Source organism: Salvia hispanica, chromosome 6, assembly GCF_029641045.1.
Source record: "Salvia hispanica isolate PSC_SH4W2 chromosome 6, Shi_PSC_v1, whole genome shotgun sequence".
Taxonomy (NCBI): domain Eukaryota; kingdom Viridiplantae; phylum Streptophyta; class Magnoliopsida; order Lamiales; family Lamiaceae; genus Salvia; species Salvia hispanica.
Genome location: NC_142697.1, coordinates 12,309,601 through 12,336,804, shown reverse-complemented (window position 1 = coordinate 12,336,804; position 27,204 = coordinate 12,309,601). Strand labels below are relative to the sequence as shown.

The 27,204-nt window shown below is 34.1% G+C and overlaps 2 protein-coding genes and 1 non-coding gene across 3 annotated transcripts; 2 read left to right on the top strand and 1 right to left on the bottom strand.

Annotated features, from left to right (window-relative positions):
- Positions 1 to 12,191: 12,191 nt before the first annotated feature.
- Positions 12,192 to 12,536, top strand: LOC125206216 (uncharacterized). Its single transcript, XM_048105501.1, has one exon. It carries the CDS (start codon positions 12,192 to 12,194, stop codon positions 12,534 to 12,536), a length of 345 nt encoding a protein of 114 aa, XP_047961458.1.
- Positions 12,537 to 16,810: 4,274 nt separating this feature from the next.
- On the top strand, positions 16,811 to 16,913 carry LOC125208726 (U6 spliceosomal RNA). Its single transcript, XR_007174207.1, has one exon. It is a non-coding gene; the product is annotated as a U6 spliceosomal RNA (small nuclear RNA).
- A 1,351-nt stretch (positions 16,914 to 18,264) lies between these two features.
- On the bottom strand, positions 18,265 to 21,336 carry LOC125204027 (phenylalanine ammonia-lyase-like). Its single transcript, XM_048102566.2, has 2 exons — positions 20,831 to 21,336; positions 18,265 to 20,156 (listed from the first exon to the last, which is right to left on the bottom strand). The coding sequence occupies exons 1-2, from the start codon at positions 21,211 to 21,213 to the stop codon at positions 18,407 to 18,409; spliced, it is 2,133 nt and encodes a 710-aa protein (XP_047958523.1). The 5' UTR covers positions 21,214 to 21,336; the 3' UTR covers positions 18,265 to 18,406.
- Between the last annotated feature and the right edge of the window lie 5,868 nt (positions 21,337 to 27,204).

Sequence of the window (27,204 nt, the reverse complement as noted above, 5' to 3'; positions counted from 1 at the left end):
GCCACCACCCCTTAAAATAACACCATACCACCATTTGTAGCCAATCATTTGTACACGTGGACGAATAATAAGCTGACACGTGGCAAAAAAAAAAAAACCCCCCCAAAAAAGACGGGCAGCAATATGCTGGCCTTTAAACAGCAATTTTTCTTGAACAGCAATATCCAACACGTTAGACAGCAATCTATAAATTGCTGTCTAACGTGTTGGATATTGCTGTGTAACGTTTATAATATTGTTGTATAAGCGTTGTCACGTTGTCATTTTAAGAGGGGTTGTCATTTTAACACAAACCTATATATATATATATATATATATATATATATAGGGTCTTGTTAGATTGAGATTATTTAGCTAAATTGAGAAATGAGATGCAATATGGGCCACTAATCCACAAGATTAACAAAATGTCAACAAATACCACATTATGTCAACAAGGGGGTATAATTGTCTTTTCATTAAATTGTGTTTGAAATCATTTTCTAAAATCCTCTCTAAAACTCTAGCTTCAAAGTCTTCAAATATTCAAATCTTCGATCTTCAATCTTCAAATCTGCAAATCTTCAAATCTTCAACATTCATATCTTCAAATCTTCAACATTCAAATCTTCAAATCTTCAAATCTTCAACATTCATATCTTCAAATCTTCAACATTCAAATGTTCAAATCTTCAAATCTCTTCAACATTCAAATCTTCAAATCTTCAAATCTTCAACATTCAAATCTTCAAATCTTCAACATTCAAATCTTCAAATCTTCAAATCTTCAACATTCAATAAAATAACACTTATAATTCACATATCAATACCAAGAATATCGAATGTCAACAACACGTATTAAAATGTCAAAAACTAAAAAATAACACTTACAATTCACATATCAATACCGAGAATATCAAATGTCAACACTCGTATTAAAATGTCAACAACTAACAAATAACTTACTATTCACATGTCAATATCGAGAATATCGAATGTCAACAACTCGTATTAAAATGTCAACAACTAACAAATAACACTTATAATTCACATATCAATAGCAAGAATATCGAATGTCAACAACTCGTATTAAAATGTCAACAACTAACAAATAACACTTATAATTCACATATCAATAGCGAGAATATCGAATGTCAACAACAAACATTATTTATGTCAACTACAATGTCAACAACAAACATTATTTATGTCAACTACGATGTCAACAACAACTTTATTTATGTCAACTATTATGTCAAAAACAAATATTTTCATGTCAACGACGTATATTATTTATGTCAACAACAATGTTTTACTTATAATTCATGTCAACAACAATGTTTTACATATAATTTATGTCAACAACATTTTTCATAAAATACAACCTAAACTCAACCCTTCTCACCATCACCCACAGCTCCATCTCATCCACAACTCCCACACCTTCCACAACATGACTCTCCACATCTTTCTCCACCACCAATCACACTATTTCTATTCAATTTTTACAGTAAACAAACACTTCATTTATTGCTCAACATATGAACACAACAATCACTTATTATCTCTTTGCATCATCAACAATCATATACCACAAAAGTAGATTCTCTTTGCATATGTCAACAACTAAAAAATAACACTTAGAATTCACATATCAATACCGAGAATATCGAATGTCAACAACTCGTATTAAAATGTCAACAACTAACAAATAACACTTACAATTCACATATCAATATCGAGAATATCGAATGTCAACAACTCGTATTAAAATGTCAACAACTAACAAATAACACTTATAATTCACATATCAATACCGAGAATATCGAATGTCAACAACTCGTATTAAAATGTCAACAACTAAAAAATAACACTTATAATTCACATATTGAAAAAATTGAAAAAATCACAATTCGCGCTTCTAATCAAATTAGCATTTCAATCTCCCAACGCTATGCGAAAACACAAAATTAGATGAAGCAGCATACTTAATTTGCTATTCTAATCAAATTAGTTTTGAATTGTGAATTAGTATAACCAAATGACTAGTTTCTGTTTTTCCAAAATTCAGTAAAGCAAATCAAACAGTTGAAATTTCAAATTAAAAAATCCTAATTCACGCTTCTAGTCAAATTAGCTAACGAAAACATAAAATTAGACGAAGCAACTTAATTAGCTCTTCTAATGATATTATCATCTGAAATTCAACAAAAAAAAAACAGTGTATCAGAGCGAGAGAGGAACGAAGCAACCGACCTAGGAGAAGTAGAAATAGTCAAAATCTTTGAGAAGAGATCTCAAAGATCACCGGAGGCGATGAGACAACCGGAAAAGATCGAGAAAATCACACGGCTCCGATTCCGGTGACAACACTGAAAAATACATGAGAGATCTCTGCTCCGAAACCGATAGATCGGACATGTGCTCGAACATCCTCAGATCGGAGGTGCGCCGCTTCGATTCCGATAGTGACAGAGACATCGCCTGCGGCGTGATCGATCTGGCGAAAGAGAAAGCGAAGGAGATTCACGGCAAGCTTCAGCCGCAACGTCACTTGATGCGCCACGACCTCCGCCGCGTCGCCCCGCCGGAATCGCCTAGCTAGACAACTCGAATCTTCTGCCCTTGCGGCGCCAGTAGCCTCTGATTCCTCGGTAGACGGTGGCGAAACGCCTTCCATTAGCTAATTGGTCGAAGATTTGGTGAAGTTGCTTTAATGGAGGAAAATTGGGAATGGAATTGGAGGAAAATTGGGAATGGAATTGGAGTGCTGGAAACCGCCCGTGTTTCATTTTTTTTTAACTTAAATTACCATTCTGCCATTTCATAATTAATTACTCTAAAGTATTTTTCATGTGGCAAAATCTGGACCACTCATTTATAAAAATGAGTGGCTGATATTGCATCTCATTTCTCAATTAGCCTAAAAAATCTCAATTGATCATGAACCTATACATATATATATATATATACTATAATAATTTATTATAAAATATAGATATAGTATTCTTAAATTTTAAATTAGTGTCACAGTTAATTATTTGCTTTATATTTGATTAGCCCGTTGGGCTAGCCCAAAATCCGAAGGTTTAGGGTTAGGGTTGAAAATTTAGAGCCCGATAAAATCTCAGTCCGATAAGCTCGTATCCGATAAACCCATAACCCGAATAGGGCTGGCCCGAAACCCGCTGGGCTGGCCCGATTGACATCCCTACTAGTTGCCACTTTGAAACCTTGAGCCTACATTTTTTCCAAGTTAGAAAATGATTTCCCTCTTGTGCAAAATAAATGTGCTTAGTTGCTCCTACATGATCACCACCTTTTGGGAAAGAAATAGTAGTTGTGAACATCAAAAAAATCTGCCGCCCCCACCCAAAAAAGAAGAAAACAGTGGCTGCCTTGAAGAGAAGAGAAAAAAAAAAAAAAAAAAAAGAAGAAGAAGAAGAAGAAGAAAACAGAGGAAGAGAAAAAACGGAAAAAGAAGGAAAAAAAGAAAGAAGCAAAACAAAGAGAAAATGGCAAGGAAAGTATGGGAAGGTGGTTGTAGATTGAAGAAGAAAAAAGAAAAGAAGAAGAAAAAGAAAAAAAAAGATGAAAAAGAGGCAAAAGAAGAAAGTGAAGTGCATTTGTGTTGAGTGATGCAAAAAGGAGGCAAAATGTGCAAGAATTGGAAGAAAAAATCGTAAGAATGCAAACTGCCCAAGCTGTTGGACTGGCCAGTTTGAACCCGACTGGAAAATGACTAAAGCCACTTCCACATACTTATCAAGGACGAAGCTCACATGCTACACACGTCGATTTCAGCCATTGGAGAGTAAAAAAGAAGGGAAATATCTTTTATTGAATATATGTATTAAAAAACCTTAACTTTCCACCAACTTAGTCACTTAATCACTTTTAGTTTAGTTTTAGTTTATTCTCTCTCTAGGAAACTTTTCTATCTTCCTTAAGAAGAGAGATTTCAACTTCAAGGCTTTCAAGATCTTTTGTTCATCATGGGTTGAAGTAGTAGTAATTTAGTAGTAGTGTTTATTTTCTCTAGTTGCTTGTTCTTAACTTTGTAGTTCTTTTGCACCTTTCCTACTCTTAGTTGTTATTGCTGGACTTGTTTTAAAAGCTTATTTCAAGTGGTAATTGCTCTAAGTGTTTGTGTATTTAATATGTTTTCAAGTTTAGTTCTTGTTTGATTTCCGGTTTTAGCTTGTCGTTTAGTTCTAGTGTTGGTTATGTTCTTGTTTAGTTAAAATTTATTTCCAAGCTTTTTAAATCAATTTCTCAAGTATTTTCTTAGTTAGTCTATAGTTCAAAACGTGGAGAAAGAGTTGGAGAAGTTTCGAAAAAATCAGCCATGGTGTTGTGTGTTTTCGGTGCCTCGTCGGGTGTTATTTTCGTATAATTTTGCATTAGTTGATGAGCTCGGTTCTTGAGTGTTCTTGCACCATGTTTAAGTGTTCTTAAGCTTTCTTTATCTTCTTCAATGAGTCCTTAAGTTTCAGCTTTTAATTTGGTGTTTTCAATGCATGTTTAGGTAGTTTAAGTGTTGATTTTGGTATTTCTCTTGCTTGGTTAGTTGTGTGACAGCCATGTAGTCTTTTCTCTCACTCAACCTTTATTTACAAGTGATTTAGATTAGCTTTTAGGAGTTAATTAGTTTAGCCACTTTTAAAGGTCACAATCCTAGTTTCTAGATTTCCTTAGTAGCTAACACTTAGTTTATTTTCCTTACTCTTTCAACTTAGTTCCTTTTGCTTTCTGAACTGAGTAAAACTCGTGCAAGTTGCTGATCTATATACATTTCTGAATTGTTCTTATTTTCGCTAAGTGCAAAATTCTCTACCAAGTTGGCCAGTTTATCAGATTGCTCAGTCTGCTTTCTGGTCTATATGCTTTCATCTTATTGTATTTTATTTGCATGTTTAGTTCCCATATTAGTTTAAGTGTTAGTTATATTTCGTAGTTCAGTTCTCATCCCCAATTTTAGAGCGCGGCGGCATCCACAAAACCTTTCTAAGTGTGGAAATACATAAGAGATGCTACTGTTCCTCGTGGGTTCGATACCCTAACTTACCATATGCTAATTAATAGTATTTTGGAAAGTGGGAACTTATAAATATTGTTGAATAGGAAGGGACACGTGCAAACGACGCGCGTGCAAAAATTGACTTTTCACTAGTATAAAAGTAGGACTCGCATGCCACTAACTTTTTCAACCCACTTTCTATTACATTTCTTAAAACCCGTGCCGGGTCAAATGGTGACGAATTATGGGGGACGGAGAGAGTAATTTAATTCATTCTGCTTGATAATAATAAAAGAGTCCACACATATTTATAATATGTGTGGTACAAAAATATCTCCTATAAACTAAGAAAGTAAATCAAAAGCAAATCAAATCCTAACCACTATGAAAAGTAAATAAATTTATAACAAATAAATAATAGTAAAACATGGATAAATTAAATAAATATACGGAGAGAATATCAGTTCCCTTCCGGAATTAAATAGAATATCACGTCCCTATTAGAGTGGGAGTGTTTTCATTCATCCCACAAGTTTGTCTCACTTATAATCTTTTCAAAAATAGATACTCTCTCTGTCTCAAGATTAGCGAAGCACTTCTTTTGAACACGAGATTTAAGAAATTGATATTTAAATAGTTAATGTGGAGAGAAAGAAAAATAGAGAAGTAAAAGAGAATAAAGTAGATGGAGAATAAAGTACTCCCTCCGTCCCATAATAGATGGCACACTTGGAGATTGACACGGGATTTTAGGTGATGTTGTTTTGTGTGTTCAGTGGAGAGATAAAATAGTATATTTATATTATGGGACGGAGGGAGTAATATAGATGATTTTTTGCTAAAAAAGGAAAATGACATACTCATAGTGGGACATCCCAAAAAGGAATATGACTCGCTTATCTTGGGACGAATGGAGTATTAAATACACTCATCAATATCCTCTATGTGACTTTTATTCCACTACACACCTATATTTAATACTTCCTCCGTCCCAAGTTACTCGAGTCGTATTCCATTTTGGGTTGTCCCAAGTTACCTGAGTCATTTATCTTTTTGGCTAAAAACAAAATATCTAATCACACTTACTTTATTCTTTCTTTTACTTTACCCTCTCTACTCTCTCTTATTTTATTCTTTCTTCTATTTTATTTAACTCACTAAACACAACTTCCTTAAATGTTGTACCGAAAAGAAACGCCTCAAATAACGTGGGACGGACGGAGTATAAAGAAAAATAATTTCTTAAAACTCGTGTTGGGTCACTGTGACAAACTTTGTGGGAAGCAGGGAGTATTTTGGATTTTAATTTATTCCATCCAGAATAAGTTATTACTACATCTATCCGTTCTCTAAAACTACAATTGTTTTATTTTAAGAAATATATTTCTCTCTAATGAGTGAAACACTGATACACTTTTCCTTCTATCACTATCTTACTTTACTAATTTTATACTCTCCTCGTTCCTTGTTAATAGAGACATTTCTTTTCGACACAGAGTTTAAAAATAGTGTGTTAAATGGATGGTGAAAAAGGTAAGAGAGAGTAAAGTATGAGAGATGAAGAGAGGATAGAGGAAAAAGAAAAATTACTTTTTGCCAAAAATAGAAATGACTCAATTAACTTGGAACTTCCCAAAGTAGAAAAATGACTCCATTAACATGGAACGGAGGGAGTATTAAGAGTCGTGTCATTTCAAAAGTTCCTATTTTTAGGTGACGGAGGAAGTATTAAAATTAAAAACACTAACTTTACTTTAATATTCTCTCGTCCCATAAGAGTATGCACTATTTCTTTTTTAGTCCGTCCCACAAGATTGTACACAATCTAATTTTGGAAAATTTTCTTCCTAATGAGGTGGGGTTCATTCGTTACTAACTGTACTTTAATTAATTTTTCATTTTACATCAGTCTTACTTTACCCATTATGCTTAAAACTTGTGCCCAATCAAAATTATATACTTTATGGGACCTGAAGAGTACTCCTTTCGTCTCAACTAAGTTGAAACATAACTTTTGGGCACGGAGATTTAGAATTTATGTAAAAAAGTACTCAATAAGAGATGTATAAAGTATTATCAAAGATAAAGAGAAAGTAAAGTAGGTAATAGAATAAAATAAGAGCGATTGGATGTTTTGTTTTTAGTCAAAAATGGAAATAACTCAATTTAGTTGGGACATCCAAAGAAAGAATACCACTCAACTTAATTTTTTCTCTATTTATTAAGTAAAATAAAACTGGGTTCATAATTATGGATGGAAAGAGTTAGAGTATATATGTAACCAAAATGAAAATAACCAAAATGAAAATAATAGTATGCTCAGACTATCCGCGAATGAGAGTCCCGGTTCACTTTTATCATAAATGATAATAGGGTCTCACCTTCCACTTACATATTCCACTCACATTTTATTTAAAACTAATATATACAAGTGAGACCACTATTCCATTAACTTTTTTTCCATCCACTTTTCTTAACATTTCTTAAAACCCTTGTCGTCCATAAATGGAACTCCTAGTGGCGGACGGAGGGAGTAACAGGTAACTCACTTTCTGTACTGTGATCTCATAGTGACTATTTTTATTTTGTGGTATTTCTACATTATTTAATATTTCCTCCGCTCTATTAAGAATCTTATACTGTCATTTTTATCTGTTTTCTATTAAGAGTTTATTTTTACTATAAATGGTAAATATGTCTTAAATTCTGTTAACACACTAAATTGACTTATATTTTATTATAAAACAAATATACTTCCTTCGTCCTATAGAAATAGTCTATTCTTATTCTTTTGTCATATAGAAATAGTCCATTAACATTTACGGAAACTTTTTCTCCTTCTCTTTTACTCTATCTGTCTCATAATAGATGTCACACTTTTATTTTTAGTTTGTCCTATAAAAGATGTCACATTTTTCTTTTCCGGATAAAGTTCTCTCTCACATAATATAAATATAATATTTTCTCTATCCACTTAACACACAAAACTAAATCTCCTAAAATTCCGTGTTATTACCAAATTATGTCATCTATTATGGGACGAAGGGAGTACTTTTTCATTTATGGGTCTCATCATCCACTACATTATTTCAACTAATTTGTCTCACTTTTTCTCAGTCTACCAACCCTATCATTCCTAATTAACATAATACTCCATATACAAACTTGTGGATATCCGCAATTCTAAATTATTTAAAATGAATTATACTACCTCCATCCCATAATAAGCGTCATATTTAGTGTGGGCACAGATTTTAAGAAATGTAAAGAAAAGTGGCTTGAATAAGTAAGGCGATTATGGATCCCACTTATATATACTAGTTTTATAATGTAATGTGAGTAGAATAGGTTGGTGGAATGTGGGGTCTACTTACCATTTATGACAAAAGTGAAACGTGACTCTTATTGTGGAACGGATCAAAATGGCAAAATATGACACTTATTGTAGGACGGAGGTAGTAACTATTAAATAATAAGGAGGTTTTGAATGGATAATTATGTGACTAGGAGGTCGATCGGAAGTATATTATAGTTTTTATTAAAATTACTATTAATTGAAAACAAGTTTTCATAGTTGATTAAGAAAATCAAACTTTTCATCATATGAGTGAAGCCTTTTATATAATCTCTTTAAAGCGATGGATAATTATGTGATAATTAGGATTGCAGCCAGTGGCTGACGCAGGATTTTAATACTGAGGGTTCAAATTAATATTAACAATTGTTGCATATATTTAGTATCAATGACGCCAAAAACAGTCGCGACATGAACAGTACGGAGTTAAAAGATTAAATAATTGAAAATGAGCAATATAAATTATAGTAAATATGATGACAGTATCAACGGTGAAATAATTGAAGAATATAGATTTTTTTAAATAAAACTATACCTTTACAATTAAATTTATTAACATTATATGATATAGTACTACTTTACTATTTTGTCCTACAATAATACTCATATTTACATAAACAAGAAAATAAATAGAAATTACATAAAATTATTAGTATGAAAAAAATATTAATGAATTAAATATTACAGTAGCAAATAATATAGCTATGAGAATCGGACAAATGGATTAGGTACGGGACAACTAAATTTATTTAGTTGTCTAGCTAAGTGAATAGTTGAGAAAATTCAAAAAGTAACAACAAAATCGGCAACAACAACTTCGAACTTGGGACGCCCTGATTAATAATGCAAGTACCGACCAATTGCGCGACAAAGTTATTTTGCAATTGATATATGAATACTATATATATAGTAATATCGAAAATGGGTGGGGGTTCCAAGGGACCCCCATGCCCCAACGTGGGTCTGCCACTAATTACATTCTTTTATATAATTTCCTCAAAGTAATGGATAATTATGTAATAATTAAAAAGTTAGTTGAAAGTAAATTATAATTTTAATTAGAATTTATTAATTCAGTTTTTCATAGTTGATTAAGAAAATCAAGTTTTTGTCACATGAGTGCGGCCTTTTATATAGTCTTCTTAAAGTGATGAATTACCCGCTTGTTTTATGAAAATTAGTTTCATTTTGTCATTTTAGGATGTACACGAAAAATAATTTCATTTTAAAAATTAAAACTTTTTCTTATAGTTTATCCATACTTTGTCTTTCTTTCTTATTTTTTCTCTTTCTCGTTCTTACTTTATCTACTATTTCTCTCCTTTATTTTATTTTACTTAATTTTTATCAAAATTTATATAAAAAATTATTTTTTAGAGGCGAAGAGAATATATTTCTTTGGGATGTGTCCTCAACTTAAAGCCCAACATAATACTTCTATGAAACAATAGCCCAAACTAATTAATGAAGCTTGTAAATTGGTTTGTACAGCTGTAACTAGGGTCTAAGGATGTCACATCAGTGTAATTTACTAACATACCAAAATCTCTATCTAATTAAGTCATCAATTCAAATAGGGTTGATCCTACTAACCCAATATATTACTATTACTCAGTATGTTTCTTGTTAATTGTTCTTGATAATTGAAGCATTTTTGTTTTACATAAAAATTAAAAATAGCTTGTTAAGTGAATAATAATTAAAGAAAAAAAGGGCAAAAGAACAGAGAATAAAGTAAAAAATGAAAATGACTCAGTTGTGTTAGAATTTTTTAAAATAGAAAAATGATGCAATTAACATAGTACGGAGGAAGTACTTATTATTCTATTTCACTTGACAATTGACTCAACATTTTAATAAAAATAAATAACTACAAAAAGATTAAGATAAAATAAAACTATTCATTAGTTTTTATTGACATAATATAATAATAAATATATCAGAATTTGAAGTCTACAAAATATGCTGAAATTGTAAAAAAACATAGATAAAAAATTTATCGAAATATATTTATATTTAATTTTAATTTTATAAATCTCATATTACACTTTTTAACATGCCAATTTTTATTACTCTCTCCGTTGAGTTATTATCCACTTTTAGAAATTGGACTATTTTTCATTGACGGTGGGAGTAGTATATGATATTTTGTGAATGCTTTATATATTTATTATTTGAATTTTTGTTTTTTTATTTGAGGAATAATATATGAATTTGTGTTTTTATATTTGAGGAATAATATTGTGTAATAATTTCTAGTATTTATGGTTGAATAATAAGTATATATGTGAATTGTATTTCAACAACTTATTTTGTATCTCGAGAATATCAAATATGTATATGAATATATTTAGGGGTCATATTCTAATGCTTATAGCACCCTAATCTAAAATCAAGATCAAATCTTCACCTTTAGATTTTAAAATGAGTGGATGAGATAAAATCTTACGAAACAGTAAATAGTAGACAAAATATCAACAAAAGGGTAATATCGTCATTATGTTATCATATGATACTTTTCGTGAATGTTTTTTTATATCAACATAGTGTATTACAAATATCAACAATATGATATAAGAATATCAATACTTGTACAAGAAAATATCAACACATATTTATTGAGATTTTTACATGGTTTTATTGAGATTTTTTGATGTATTTGTTGATAAAAATCTGGTTATCAACATTTACGAAATCTAAAATAAAAAATATTAAATTTCATCATCCGAACGTTGTCGGAACATATGCAATTGAAATCTCGTTTGAATCCTTATAAAATTATCTTTAATTTGATATATTTTTTGCAAAAAAATAATTTAAATCGAGAGAGTTACGTAAATTTAAAGTTTTAAGATGATTTTAATTAGAGGAAATTGACATTAATATCCTCTAATTTTATTTATTAATTTTTTTAATTAAAAATTTAATCCATGTGGCATTATTTTCATTATTAGATCTTTTAATATAATGGTTAAGATTTAGTCTTAGTTTGGGATGGCTAATTAGTTAGCAATTGATTACTTCCCTATATATTTAGTAATTATAAAAATTGTTAATAGTTATTTAAATCGTAATGTTTAATCAATTTATGTTTAATTTCGTAAGATTTGAAATCAGCTTACATTATCTTGTATACAATTGAGATAATTGCGAAAAAAAAATCATAATATAATATTCTGATTTCAAACATTACTGACCAACTAGAATTTGATTAAAAGTCATAAATTGAAATTATTATTATTTCATATAAAACCATACCAATATTTTTTTGGAATTCATTATGTATTTATGTCTTTATTATTTTATAAATTTGTGGAAGAACTAGGAAATATAAAATATACGAAATAATAATTATATATTTTTCAAAATTTAGCATCAACTATTCAACTTAATTGAGTTTCTAGTTCCCACACCACAGTTGAGGATCGCATAAAAAGGCCATATTAATCTTAATAATTTGTGATTCTGTGCTTTACACACACTAACATCAGCATTAATATGGACATTTGTTTCTTTAAATAAAATGTAGTAATAACAAAATAAAATAAGTATTCCGTGAACATAGATTTAGTATTGAATACAAGATTTAATCAACCAAATTAAGTACAAAATCCAGTCTAAATACAGTAATTTTTCTCATACGCAATATAATTTAAGTCCACGTTCTAAAAATATTTTATCGTAACTCCTGTTATTGTTGAGTAAAAGCAGAAATATTGAGAAAAAAAGGAAGAATTATTGGAGAGTTTATCAAAATCAACCATTCTAAATACTCTAAGGCATTACAACCAAAGTCCTTCAACCCAATAAAAAGAAACATCTCATTTCTCAAGTGCGATGGATCAATTCGAATTCAACGAAGCTGATGTCTGGAACACCACCGCCGACCAAACGGAGTCCAAGAAATCCACTTCCGACTCCCAAAAAGCTCTTTGGAAAACCGGGGAGAGGCCCCCGATCAAGGCGAAAACTCAGCCGTTGATCATTCCTGGTTTATCGAGTAGGGCACGTGGCGGGGACTATTACGAGGACGGAAATGAACAAATGCCCCCCCACGAGTATTTGGCGAGGACGAGGGTGGCGTCGCCTTCGGTGCAAGAAGGGAAGGGGCGGACTCTCAAGGGTAGGGATTTGAGCAAGGTAAGGGATGCCATATGGAAACAGATCGGTTTCCAAGATTAAACTAGTTTGGTATATAACACAAACCTATATAAATATTGGAGGATTGCTAATAGCTGCTCTTGTTGTCTACTAGTATTAATGTGTGATTAATAATATAGGAATATTGTTTAGGAAAGTGGGGGAATTCAATCATACCTTTTGGTTTTGAGTAAATGGCCACCTTTTTGTGCCATCTTCTTCCAGACTAGTTTGCTTTATTTAGAGGAGAACTACTCTATATATGTTATGGACTAGTATTCATATTATTTTAAATTTGTTGGTCAGTATGTACGTCTAATGTATAGATTACTTTCCTTCCTAATTAAAGGAGGCATTATATATTACACTATTATATAATTTGTTTGCTGTTAACTTTAAAGTGGTGGATTTAATCTTGAGTTGTAAAGGAGGTTTTAATTTTGGAAGAAGCGGTTATTATTATTGGTAGCTTAGGAAATGGTGGATTTAAAAATTTGTTTAATTTTATAAAATAAATGGAAAATGTGAGGAGAATATGAGTCATATTCTTATATTTTAGTTATGTGATAAAATATGACCGAAATTAATTAGTGGATTGCAAATTCCACTTATCAAAAGTAGTGAAAAAGAGATGTGATATTTAATGAGGTCAAAAATATTATGAGAAATTTAAGGGCAAATAGACGAAGTATAAAAATATATTTCTACTTTCTCGCCCAAAAACTAAATTTATTTTGTGAATATGGTTGAATTATTTTGAACTATTCTATGAATTTAATTTGATCAAATTATTATTTTTAAAATATTTATATGTAAATTGATAATTCATCCAACTGCAGATAATAGAATTAGTTGATATGGCTCGGCTTCAAGGTATGTTATTCAAAGTGGATGAAAAAGGTTAGTGGAAGTAAGGTCCTAATATACTCCCTCTGTCACATTCTAAATGACACTTTTTCCTTTTGAGATATGTCACTTTAAATGACACATTTTTTAAAATAGCAACATCACTTTTTCTAAAATAGAAATATCACTTTTCCTAAAGTAAAAAAGAAAATGACAATTATTGACATGATAAAAAAAATGACTAGTAAATTGAGTCAATTAATGGCAGGCGGAGGGAGTACTAATTTGTTTACCTCATTTTTCAAACAAATCTTTCGTGCTCCTAGTAATACTTCCAAGAGAAAGAGGTAAATTAAAAATATACATATTTCTCATTTATCTATTTTAAAATGTAAATATTTCTTTTAAAAATAGTGAATTCTATGGAAATAAGATAATTAGATAAATTGAAAAATGTATACAAAAATAATTATCATATTTACTTTTTTTTTTGGATAAGATATAATATACATCTTCAAAATGCAATTCTCACTGGAAAATGTATTTTTATAAAGAAAAAGTAAATATGATAAAAAGATTTTATCTCCTACCTTTGAAATGCTTTAACTAAGTAGAGAAATTCAGTACATAAAAATGCCATGATTTTCCTGCTCAATCTCACATATCCCTTGGGATTGATACCTTGTGAAATTGCCGGTAAAATTATTAAGTTTTTAGTTAGTACTGTAATTTCGAAAACAGGCTAAAAAATCATTAGATTTGTTTTCATTAACAACTACTATTCCATAAATTAATAATCCATCCATCCAAAAAAAAATATTTTGTTCGTGGACGACACGGTTTTAACAAAAATTAGTAAGTAAGAAAGAAAAGAAAAAATAGATAAAGTAAGAATGATAGGTATAAAAAGTGAGTAATTAAAGTATTATGTGATAGAGAATAAAAGTGGATAAAGTATGAAAAAGAAACTTTTTATTTTTAAAATTGGAATTATTTTTGTGAATATCCTAAATTACGAGACTATTTTCTCGTTTTTAAGAATGAAACAATTTTTTATAAATATCCTAAAATTATAAAATGACACTATTTTCTCTAAATGGACGGAGGATTTAATAAAATTGTACTAACTCATATGACATTCAAAAATTCAGATGTTGACGGATTGACTTTGCTGTAAATATTTTGTTGGGGGACCCAAGTTAAGTAAACATTACATCAAAAGTTATAAATACATTTTTTATACTTCCTCCGTTTAAAAATTATGAACAAAATTGATTTGACACGAGTTTTAATATGTAATTAGTAAGAAAGAGAGATAAGAGCACTCCCAATGGAGGTGGCGAATTCTCGGCGATAAATCGCCGATTATCGCCGAATTATCGCCGGCCATTGTGGCGAAGTCGGCGATAATTCGGCGATAATGTTACCGTTGCTTCGCCGAGTGGCGATTTATCGCCGGATTATCGCCGAGCGATCGCCGGCCACTGTGGGCGACGCTCGGCGATAATCGGCGATTTTTAAAATTTTTTTTTTTTTTTTTGGCCGAACGGCTATTTTATCCCACCCCTATAAATATTTCATCCTCTTCCTCCATTCATCACCCACAAACTTCATTCACACAAATTTTCAATCTTTTTTCTCTCCATCTTTATTAAATGAGTTCTGATTCATCGTCTCGTGCTCAGTCCGACGAGGAAATATCACATTCTTCTTCCGAAGAAGAGGTACCTCCCGCTCCCACCGGATGGGATGTAGCGGGTTTCGCCAACAACCCAATCAACAACTATATCTCCCGCTGCATACAAAGCGAGATCGCTCGAATGCAGCAGCCACCCCCCCAACGGCCAATCCGCCGGCGGCGCCGATACATCCCTCGCAACCACACTGGTGCGCACGATCGGCTGTTCGCCGATTATTTCGCGGAGGAACCACGTTATCCGGCAGATGTATTTCGTCGCCGGTTCAGAATGCGCCGCTCCCTCTTCCTGCGCATTGTTAATGCGTTGTCCGCGCGTTACCCCGAGTTCCGGCTCCAGCGAGACGCAGCAGGGAAGCCCGGACTATCGCCCCTACAGAAATGCACTGTTGCCATCCGGCAGTTGGCATATGGAGGGTCCGCCGACATGTTCGATGAGTATCTGCAATGCGGCGAGACGACTGGCAACGAGTGCCTGAAGAATTTCTGTCAGGGCGTGCGAGAGATATTTGGGGAGCACTACCTTCGCTCGCCGGACGCAGCTGACTGCCAGTTCCTACTGGATTGGCACTGGAGGACCCACGGCTTTCCGGGGATGCTCGGCAGCATCGACTGTATGCACTGGCAGTGGAAGAACTGCCCAACCGCGTGGCGAGGCCAGTTTACTACCGGCTACAAAGGTACGCATCCCACCATCATTCTTGAAGCCGTTGCCGACCAACGGCTTTGGATTTGGCATGCTTATTTTGGTATAGCCGGGTCGAACAACGACCTAAATGTTCTCAATTCCTCGCCCCTTTTCAACGAGCGGATCAACGGATTAGGCCCCTCCATCGAATTCACGGCCAATGGCAATGTGCATAACATGGGGTACTACCTGGCTGACGGCATCTATCCGCAATGGCCCGTGTTTCTGAAGACGATCAGATGCCCACTCGGAGATAGAAGAAGGTATTTTGCCCGAGCGCAAGAGTCTGCGCGCAAGGATGTGGAGAGGGCATTTGGGGTGCTCCAATCGCGATTTGCACTGGTAAAGGGTCCGACGCGCTTTTTCTACCAGGGGGATATTGCCGATATCATGTATGCGTGCATCATCATGCATAACATGATCATCGAAGATGAACACGAAGGCGTCCTCGACGTCACCAACGACCCAAGTGTTGCATCATCGAGTCACGGTGTCTCAACCGAGTCCGCCCGCCAGGGTGTACCGCACAACGAACATGAACGGTTCCAGGCGTTCATGGACATACACCAGAAGGAGGCCCATCAAGCACTACAACACGATATCATCGAAGAATTGTGGGCAAATAGAAACCGCGCCCACCGCCCTTGAATTTTTTTTTCTTTGAATTTTTTTTTTGATTTTTTATTTCCATTCGTGTACTTTTTTTTTTTTTAATTTTCTTCGTTGTAATGTGTACCCGTGTTTAATACAACGAACTTTATTACTATTTATTTGATTTATCTTTATAAATTAAATAAGCTAGCTTTATTATATATAAAAATAAAACAATTAAATTAGTGATGATGTAAAAATGAAATGTTGAGTTAGGGAGAAATAAGGGAGAAATAAGGGAGAAACCATTGTAGGGGTTGGCTAAAAACTGGGGATAAAATGTGATGCTGATGTGGCGCTGATGTGGCAGGAGTTAGGGAGAAATAAGGGAGAAATAAGGGAACTCCATTGGGAGTGCTCTAAAGGATAGTGTAAATAGTATTGATGGAGACTGTATTGGTGGAGACTGAACTCTATAGCATTAATAGTGTAGTGGTCCCGTCGGGGACATCCGATAAAATTGGAGCGACACATAGAAGATTAGCATTTGCCCTGTGCAAGGATGACATACACATGTCGAGAAATAGTGTAGTGTAATAGTATAAGTTGTAATTAAAATAATGTATAGAAATAAGTGTTGTTTAATTATTTCAAAGTTAGAAAATTCCTATTTTTAAGGGATGACTTAATAAGGAATTAGTTCATGCTGTACTTTTTAGAGATGGGGTAAGTAGATAAAGACAATAGCAATTTCAATAATTAATGAAATAAAATTTTGAAAGTTATCATCTAATAACACGCGAGACCATAAATAACTTATGAAAGAACAAATAATATATTTAAAATTTTAAGTTTTAAATCTTAGTAATAAATACACTATAATTATTGTATGATATTGAACTTACAAATTATATACTCCATCTGTTCCAGTAGTGTTGGCACATTTCTTTCATGTACTCGTTTTGAAAAACTGATTATAAACAATTAAAGTGTAGAAAGAGTAAATAAGACAGAGAATAATGTAAGAGAGGTAAAATAAGAGAGAATAATGTAGTGAACTTTAATCTCTATTCACTTTAACTATTTATTATAATCTTTTCAAAACAAGTGCAAAAATGAAATGTGTCAACACTAATGGAACGAAGAGAGTATTTATAAATGTTGGGTCTCATATACTAGCTGATAATTTTCAACACAATCCGATTATGCAAAAAATTAATGAGTTAGTGTCAAGCATTATTATGTTTGTGTCCTTATCAAATCTACCGAATAAAAGCATGATAATTTTGGATTAGGTTCAGATTTGGTAACCTATTAATAACTAAATACTAGTATAGTACAATTATCGCTGTTGGTCAAATCTCATTCGCAATATGTCCAAATCGTTTCATGTCCTTATCGTAATGGTTCATATCGTGGCAACCCAAATAGGATCATGTCGCCGGCGGTTTCATGTTGTGTGCTAATTGTGTTCAGGTTCGAATGTAGCGGGTTCTAGTTCACAACTTAATTTGGAAGCCATATTTCAACCCCGAGTGTTTCTGGGATGCCGCTAACAACCCCAACGAATGACAAGTGTTTTTCCTTGTGTGGATCATATTTAATGGGCATTTGATTAGTGGGCTCACCACCTGCACGGCTACACATCTTGTTTTTACTGTTATATCGGGAGTTACTCCATGTATGTAACGTAATATAGGGTCCGTATTTGGATTGATGGTTTGTTTAACAAGTTTTGATGTTCACGAACTGGATTCTTATTATGCCGATCAAATAACTACCCAACACACATGATTTATCATCAAAATAACCCCTAAATCAAAGCTTTATGTACCAACAAGAAAAAATATCTGACGTATTTTTGTCTTTTATGTTTGTTAGGGCTGAAGATATAGGATCTTATCAAAAAGTGAATTTTAGAATTTCTCAAAATTACAGAATATAGAATCTAGTAGCAAGATGCAAACGTGAGAATCTCATTAAAATTTTGCACATTATTTGACATAAGACTCTCAAGTCTCATCCAATGTAATAACACAAAAACAAAAAAAAAGAACAAATTTAAACCCAGAAAACATATTTAAAAACCAACTAGCAGATGGGCAGAGGTTCCCCATTCCATCCTTGAAGGCACTCCAACAATGGATCAATAATGAGGCCATTGTTTAACGCCGTGAACACCTTCTCACACTCCTCGCCCGGAGACACCGCCTTCTCCCCGGTCAAGAATCCAGCCCCGAGCTCCGCCCTGATGAACTTATACAACGGGTACGACCTGCACTCCGCGATCCTGTTGGCCACGGCCGGACTCCCGCTCTCCAAGGCGATCCTTGCGCTCTCGACTTCCTTTGGCAACAAGGCCTCGAGCTCTGCCTCGAACGCCTCTATCTTTTGGAAGATGGAGGTGCTCGCGTTCTTCTCCAACTCCCCGTTTTTGAGGGCGTGATCGACCAGGACTTGTCTAAGCTTCTGCATCAACGGGTAGGTGGCGCTGCAGGGGTCGTCAATGTAGGCGAACACGTACTCTCGGTCGACCACCCGGATCAAGTCCTTCTCGCAGAATCTGGAGGGATGGAGCTCGCCATTGGCGCCCATTGTGAGAGTTCTTTTGGCTACTTGGCTCACTGTGTTCTTCACCGCGTGCTTCAGATTCTCCTCCAAATGCCTCAAATCAACGGCTTGGCATAGCGCGACAAGGTAGGTGGACGACATGAGTTTTAATATGTCAAGAGCTTCAACGGTTTTCCGAGACGAAATCAAGCCAAGTGAGTTGACATCCTGGTTGTGCTGCTCGGCGCTCTGGACGTGGTTGGTGACGGGATTGGCGAGGAACTGGAGCTCGGAGCAGTAGGAGGCCATGGCAATTTCAGCGCCCTTCAAGCCGTAGTCAAGGCTGGGGTTGCGGCCACCGGATAGGTTGGAGGGCAATCCGTTGTTGTAGAAGTCGTTGACAAGCTCAGAGAATTGAGCGAAGAGAAGCTTCCCGATGGAAGCGATGGCGAGGCGGGTGTTGTCCATGGAGACTCCGATAGGGGTGCCTTGGAAGTTTCCACCGTGGAGGGCCTTGTTTCGAGAAACATCGATCAAGGGGTTGTCGTTGACGGAGTTGATCTCATTCTCGATCATCCTGGTGGCGGTGCGGATGACCTCAATTTGTGGGCCCAGCCACTGGGGCGAGGTCCGGAGGGCGTAACGGTCCTGTTTCGGCTTCTGTAACGGATCCTGCTCGTGCAGCTTCTGCGCGGCCTTGACGTAGCCGCTGCCGTCGAGGATGTGCTCCATGATGGCGGCGGCCTCGATCTGCCCAGGGTGGTGCTTCAGCTTGTGGGTCAGGTGGTCGGTGAATTCGGGCTTCCCGTTCATGACTTCGGCGAACACGGCGGACATGACCTCGGATAGAACAGCGAGGATGTTGGCGTCGAAGAGGGCGATGGAGGCGAGGCCGGAGCCGACGGCGGTGCCGTTGACGAGGGCGAGGCCTTCCTTGGGCTGGAGCTCGAAGAAGCCGCCGCTGACGCCGGCCAGCTTGAAGGCTTCCTCGGCGTTGAGGGGCTCTCCCGCGGGGCCCACGGCCTTGGAGTTGGGGCGCCCCGTGAGGAGCCCCGCGATGTAGGAGAGCGGCACCAGATCGCCCGAGGCGGTGATGGTGCCGCGGAGGGGGAGGCATGGGGTGATGTTCTTGTTCAGCAGCTTTGTGATGGCTTCGAGGATTTCAAATCGGATGCCGGAGTAGCCTTGGAGGAGGGTGTTGATGCGCACCAGCATCGCCGCTCTCGTCGCCGTGTGCGGCAGCGTCTGCTTTGATTCTGTCCCATTCCCGAATATTCCGGCGTTCAAGAACCTGTTCAGGGGTTGCAGATTTCATCAGATTAATTTGGTTACCGTTAATCCCAATTTCAATCTAAATTTACTAATAGTAATAATTTACTCCACTAGCTAACACATCTGCGAATCTATCAGCTAATTCAGGCTGCTATAACTCAGCCAGCGGTGGACTGACTCACTCTTTTATTACTACTCTATCCGTTTAATAAAAAAAAATATGCATTTAGTTGGACATGAGTTTTAAACTGCATTTGATAAAATAATTGATGAAACAGAGAGAATTATAAATACTATTAGAAAATATATATATATATATATATGTATAGGACAGGCTAATAGAAGTAATACGTTATACGTTACAGATTATGAATAGGTACACGTCTCCAATAGACACCCACGTTAAGAGTTTTGCAGATTGAATATTAAATTCTCATAAATAAAAATAAATCTGCCTATCATTTACACATCTCAAGGCTACAAAACAGAATAAAATGATAAAAACTGATAAGAAGCATCTTTCAATCTCGACCTCTTCCTAATTCGGTGCACTGAATATGTAACAATAAAAGACAAAATCCCTCTGTTTGGGGGATATATGACAATTTCACTCCAAACAAAGTCATATGCGCATATTCTAAAGATATGAGCAAGGTCAAATTTGCAGAAAAGAAAAAGAAAAAAAAGAAATACCTAATAAGCTCCTTCTGAAGAGCACCGCCCTGCTTAGTCCTCCTGTGTGACGTGGCTCCGAAGCCGGTGGTGACGCCGTAGCTGTCTGTTCCTTTACTCATGCTCTCCATCACCCAATCGCTGCTGGCCTTGACTCCAGCCCTGGCCGACTCCGACAGCTCCACCGCCACCGCATTATCCCTGGCCGCGATCGCCGCCACCTGAGACACCGTGAGCGTCTCCCCGCCGAGCCTCACCACCGGCTTCCTAAACTCCTCCACCATCCGCTTCACCTCATCGAGATGGCTCCCCTTCAGCGACTCCGCCGCTGCCCCCCAATTCAACGGATCATCCTGCTTCACGCAGAAACCATTCGAAGCATGATGACCGTTTTCCGCCGCCATAGAGATCACCAGAGACAGAGGCGGAGGTGAAGAGTTTTTTTTCTAATTTATTTTTTTTAGGTGCGTGATTGGGTTAGGTTTGAATTTGAAGAGTTTGTGTGTTTATAGTGAATGAAATGAGGTTAGTAAGATTTGTGGTTTTAAATAGAGAATGGTGGAGGTGTGTGACATGTTTTGATTTTGGTAGGTGAGTTGCAGACAGGTCAATGTGCGGGGGGGTTTGTTGAAGATCGATCTCCACCGTCGATCGGATCTCATCTACGCTCTTCATTCGCTAAGATTGGGTGACGTCGAATTTATTATTTTTGTTTTTTCGATTTTTTGGCGAAAAAGGTTGTTGTGGTTGGTGGGAAAATGGGATTGGAATTAGTTGCATTTCTTTCTGCCTTTTCTACCCTCACTTATTATTAACGCTTCTACAATTGTAAATTACTACTACTATATATTTTTAATTAAAGTGACCATTCTAGCTTTTTAGTGAGAGCAGAATTTCATCCCAAATGCAAAAGAAAGTCATCCGTAAATACTAAATACTCAAATTCGGCGTTTCTCTAGTCAACGCTGCACACACACACAGCCGAACTGCTTTATCTCAGATGACCATATTTTACTAATTTTAGCTTCAAATTGTTATCTATATAATTTGGAAAAGTATTTATATCCGAATATAAAATATAGTACTGCCCCTACTTTAGTTTATTGGATTGAGAAATTTGATATATTGGAAGTATCTCCTAATCCCTACCTTCATCTATCTCTATATTATCTCCCACTACTATCTATTCTATCTTTTCTTTTAACGGCTTAGAATTTACTTTTTTTTATACAATTAAGAATTTCATTCAACCCCTTTTAAATGCATGATTTCTATTTAATTATAGTCAAATTCACGTTTGCTACTATTTAGCGATATATTTATGTATTTTGTTTCAATTTTCAATTATTATTATTTTATTTCTCTTGATCACTTTGATTATACTTAACTACTATTTGCCAATTTATTTTTATAAGTTAGAATATTAGATTGGATATAAAGTAAACATTAGATCACTTTTGGCCCGAATAGTCCGTGGGTTAGCTCGGAATCCGAAGATTTAAGGTTGGGACCGAGAATTTATAAACTAAAAAATTCACCACCCGAATAACCCGCACCCAAATAGCTCGACAACCCGAGTGGGTTGGCCCGAACCCGAGCGGGTTAGCCCAATTGGCATCCCTAGTCCCATCTTAAAAGTAAGATTTAGTTATAGCACGAGTTTTAAGAAATTGGTAGAGTATGTAATAAATGAAGTGAGATAGTGGTTGTTGGAGTGTGTAATAATTGAAATGAAGTAATGAAAAGTGAGACCCTTTTGATTTTTTGTATGTTTAGGATTTTGTTTTGTTTTATTTTTATGAAAGTAAAGACATTTGAGTGTAAATTTCATCAACAATGAGGTTAAACTTTATGTCAAATATGATAAATTCTAAATGGTACTCTTAAACTGGGACGGACGAAAGTATGACTCTTAAACTGGGCTAATACGTAAAAAGTGGAATTCGTAACTAATTTTTTCATTTATGATATCACAAACGTAATTACAGATGCGTCATGTGGCTCCACCGTTGAATTATGGCAAATGATAAAAAAAGAAAGGGCGGGGGTTATCATTTTAGCTATTAATATTATGATTGTCCACGCACCTATGGAAAAGAAATTAAATATAAAAATGAAAATTTTAAAATTATTTTTTAAGGTTTTCAATCTTTACATTTTAGATTTTAAATTATTGAAATCTACCTATACATATATAAAGGGGAGTTTGGGGTATTATTTATGGAAATGCAAAATTTTGATTTTATTAAAACTGATTTTAATAATACATTTGAACATTGTTTAATGGATTCTGTCGATACATGAATATTAATTAGTACAAAACATGAATTCTCATTATCGTTGTCCATAATTAAAAACTGAACCCAAACATCACAAACAACTAATATTCATTGCTAAAAGTCTGAAAATACATTTATAAACAACAAATAATATCAAGTCCTTTCATTAAAAGTGGCTGTTAAGTGCCAACCAACATTATCAGTTTCAAAAATTCACTAAATTATCAGCCTTTTCTTCGTATACACATTTAGCCTTTAGGGCATTAATTTTCTATACTCCTTCCAACTTCTTTCTCTCTCTATAAATTTTTACTAGTTTCTCTACTAAGTTCGTTGCAGTTCTCCTTTCCATTGTGCTAGAGTCCTCCATCGTGATTCCGGCTTAAAAAATTTTTTTGAAGATAAATTGATAACCTATTAAAAATTTTGAAGTTAAATAGGTACTCCACTACTAATCAAACGTCTATAATATTAATTTTTATTAGTACTGTTGTAGTAATAATTTGGGAAAGTAGAAATGAAATGGTTTTGGAGGTGAAAAGGTTTTTTGGGTTTGCGTAATAATGGAGAAAGGTGAAAAGGTTTTAGAAGAGGTGATGGAATGAAAAGATTTTGCAAAGAGATCTTTTGAGTAAACTACAAAAATGGTCTCTGGACTATATAGGGTTATCTCATAAATGGTCTCTGGACTAAGGGTTAATTTAAAAACAGTCATTTTGCACTGTTTCGAGACGAAAATGCCCTTTTAAGGGGTTTTGGGGGTTTGGGCAATTTGGTCTTTTTACACTTTTAACATTTTAAATCTGATATTATTTCAGTTATGTACTAAATCTAATATTATTTCAAAATTATCATTTTTCTTCCCTTTTGTCATCCTTCACTTTGTTTCTTTATTTCAATATTAGATTTAATTTATAAAATTAAATTTTAAATTTTGATTTTTAAATATCAATAAATTTTTTTAATTAAAACTATTAATTCATGGACACTATAAATATTGATTAAAACTATAAATATTGATTAAAACTATTAAAGCATAGAATATTATTTTTTTTGTACTTCATAAAATTTTGAACCAACATAAGTTTCAATATAAAGTTGGTAAAGTAAGAGAGGGCATAGAAAATATGAGTAAAGCATAAAAGAGGAAAAAGAGAAAAAGTAGTAAAATTTGTGTTAATGGAATGTTGAATCTATTATTTTCTAAAATGGAAAATTTCTATTTTTAGGAAACGGATATAGGAGTAGTATTTATTTTATACAGAATATAATACAGTATATTATTTGATCATAATCAATGTAAATAAAATGATATATAGATATTATATTTTTTATTTCACACAATATTTTCAAATAGAACCACTAGAAAAAAGTTGATGAGTTATAAACTTTTTATTGCTTACACAGATGTGTTATTTTGTTAAAATCTTGATATAATTTTGCTACCTTTGTCAAATGTATTATTGTATATATTTATTATTAAATACATTTATAATTTTAGATTTATCTATAGTATAATGTTTTGTACTATTTTTTATAAATATTTCAGAATTTGATATAAATGCATAGCACGAATGTAATAGTAATAAAAGAATAAAACAACAATTAATTTTGCTTCTAAATAATCTTAGTCAAAGAATAAGAAAAATAAAGCAATAGCCATAATCTCTAGCTGTTGGGAATTGATGGAAGATATATGTATTCTCTTCCTTAGTATGTTATATTTTTGTTTTTCAGTTTATTCACCAAAATAAGTCTCTTACTAAAAATAGAAAATAATTTTAATTTATTACTTAATTTTTTTATCGTTCTTTCTTCTATTTTAGCCGCATTTTATTTTCCCCTCTCCTACTTAATGCATTTTATCTCTTTCTCTTTCATATTTCCCTCGTCCACGAAAAATAAGTCACATTTGCTATTTTTAGTTCTTCACTAAACATAGGGCACATCAAATAAATATGGACTCACATTTCACTAACGCTACTTCTCTCTTACTTTTTCCCTTTTCTCTTACTAATAATATGAACGTCATATTTCACTAACAATACTTCTCTTTTACTTTACCAATTTTACATTAAAACCCGTGTCATTCACAAAGCGCCATAATTTTCATAGACGAAGAAAGTATTTTATTAATTTAATATAAAAATCCATATTATTCATCTGTGTGACTACTTTTGTGGATGAAGAAAGTATTAAGTTTTTGAATAAATTATTACTTACATTATTGTTACTTTTTCATGAATATTAGCACTTTACGTGGAAAGTCATTTTCGGTAATTTGTGAATTGTCCATGGTGATTCTCAACTTTGAACTATACCAAAATATTACTCCATATACGTCGAATCTGTCACGCTCAAATTTTGTAGCACTATTAACCTAGAAATAAACTACATGCTTCTTCTGTCCAATAAAAATATTTGGAAGATTCTACTCGTTTCCACTTAAATTTTGGAGCTGAATTGCTGTATTATTGTACTCCACCGATGAATATTTTGAGAATTTAATTTTAATTCTATTATGCGAATTTGATATCCGAAATAAATTTTCTCAGACTCTCAGGCGTGGAACACAAAAGGATAGTAAAACAAAAAATTGCAACAACCAACACGCAAGAAACGTTTGCTGTGGATATGAACATCTTTTTCTATTGAATAATCTAATAGTTCATACTCTGTCTATATGAAAGCGTTGAGGCAATATAGTATATGGTTGGAGCTTGGCCTCACCTTCGTAGTTCACATCCTCATTTTACTCTTTTTATAAATTATCTACAATACTTAGTTCATATCTATATGAAAGCACTGTGGCTGTTCACATCCTCATTTTACTTGTTTTATAAAATTATCAACAGTACAATATCTTATTAAATAGCACAAATTGCCTGCTGTGAAATAAAATTTTACTAACAGAATAACTATATCATCACAAATATCACATGTTACAATGGATACAATAAGGATTTAATCGCTTGATAAAATAAAATAATTAATTACAGTATTTATTACTTACTGTATTAATTATATTTAGCTAGCAGCAAACTTAGTTAATTAATCAAAATAAAATACTCTCTTCGTCCCATAAAAATATGGGCCAATGATATGGCGCGGGAATTAAGACAAAATTGTAAAATAAGAGAGAGAAGAAGAAGGATAGTTAAAATAATGTTAGTGGATAATGAGACCCGCATTGTTATAAGTGTTTTGATAGTGGTATAAGTTGTAAATAACTTGATGTATATGAGTTATATATTGGGATAACTTTCCATAATTGGAATGCCCATATTTTTGTGGGACGTACGAAAATGGAAAATGGATATATTTTTATGGGACGAAGAGAGTATGTTAAATACGAAAAATAAATTAAACTAAAAATGAGCCAAATTTGGTAAGAATGTAATGTTCGATGGATAAAAACACTCCAACACCATCAATTAATCCTGTCTAAGATGATGCAGAGATCATCAATTTTTGTATTAATTATAAAAAGAAATTTTATAAATCCAGATGCTCAGCTAACAGAAAGATAAAGGAGATCTAACTAATGTTTATTAAGTGAATATAATTCATACCACCCTTACAAATCTGACAATGACTTATATCTTCTTCTCGAGTCAGTTCCGTCTGTTTAAACTCTAGAGCATCTCCGATGCGGACTTCCCATTAAGACTTCCCACAAAAACTTTCTGTCATATCATCACTAGAACTTTTCATCCCACTGCCACATTACTAGGATTTCCCCTGCACTAGGACTTCCCGCAATAAAATTAAATTAACAATTATTCAATTTACGGAATTAAAATTTCGACACGAATACGAACGGGGAAATGCGAATATTTCATTAAAAAAAAAAACATACATTATTCGAAAAAAAAAAATTTACATAGTCAATAAAATTTTTTTTAACTGCATCAACGTCCATCCCTCCGCGTCCAAACCTCTTCGATGATATCCTCCTGAAGTCGAATATGGGCATCTCTTTGCCGTATGTCGGCAAATGCGCGCAACCGCTCCATGAGGTACCCCCATGTTCACATTCGCGCTGGCCACGCCGTGGCTTGGACCGGCACCCGTATCATCTTCGTTGGTCCACTGAGTCATTTCGTCACCTTCACT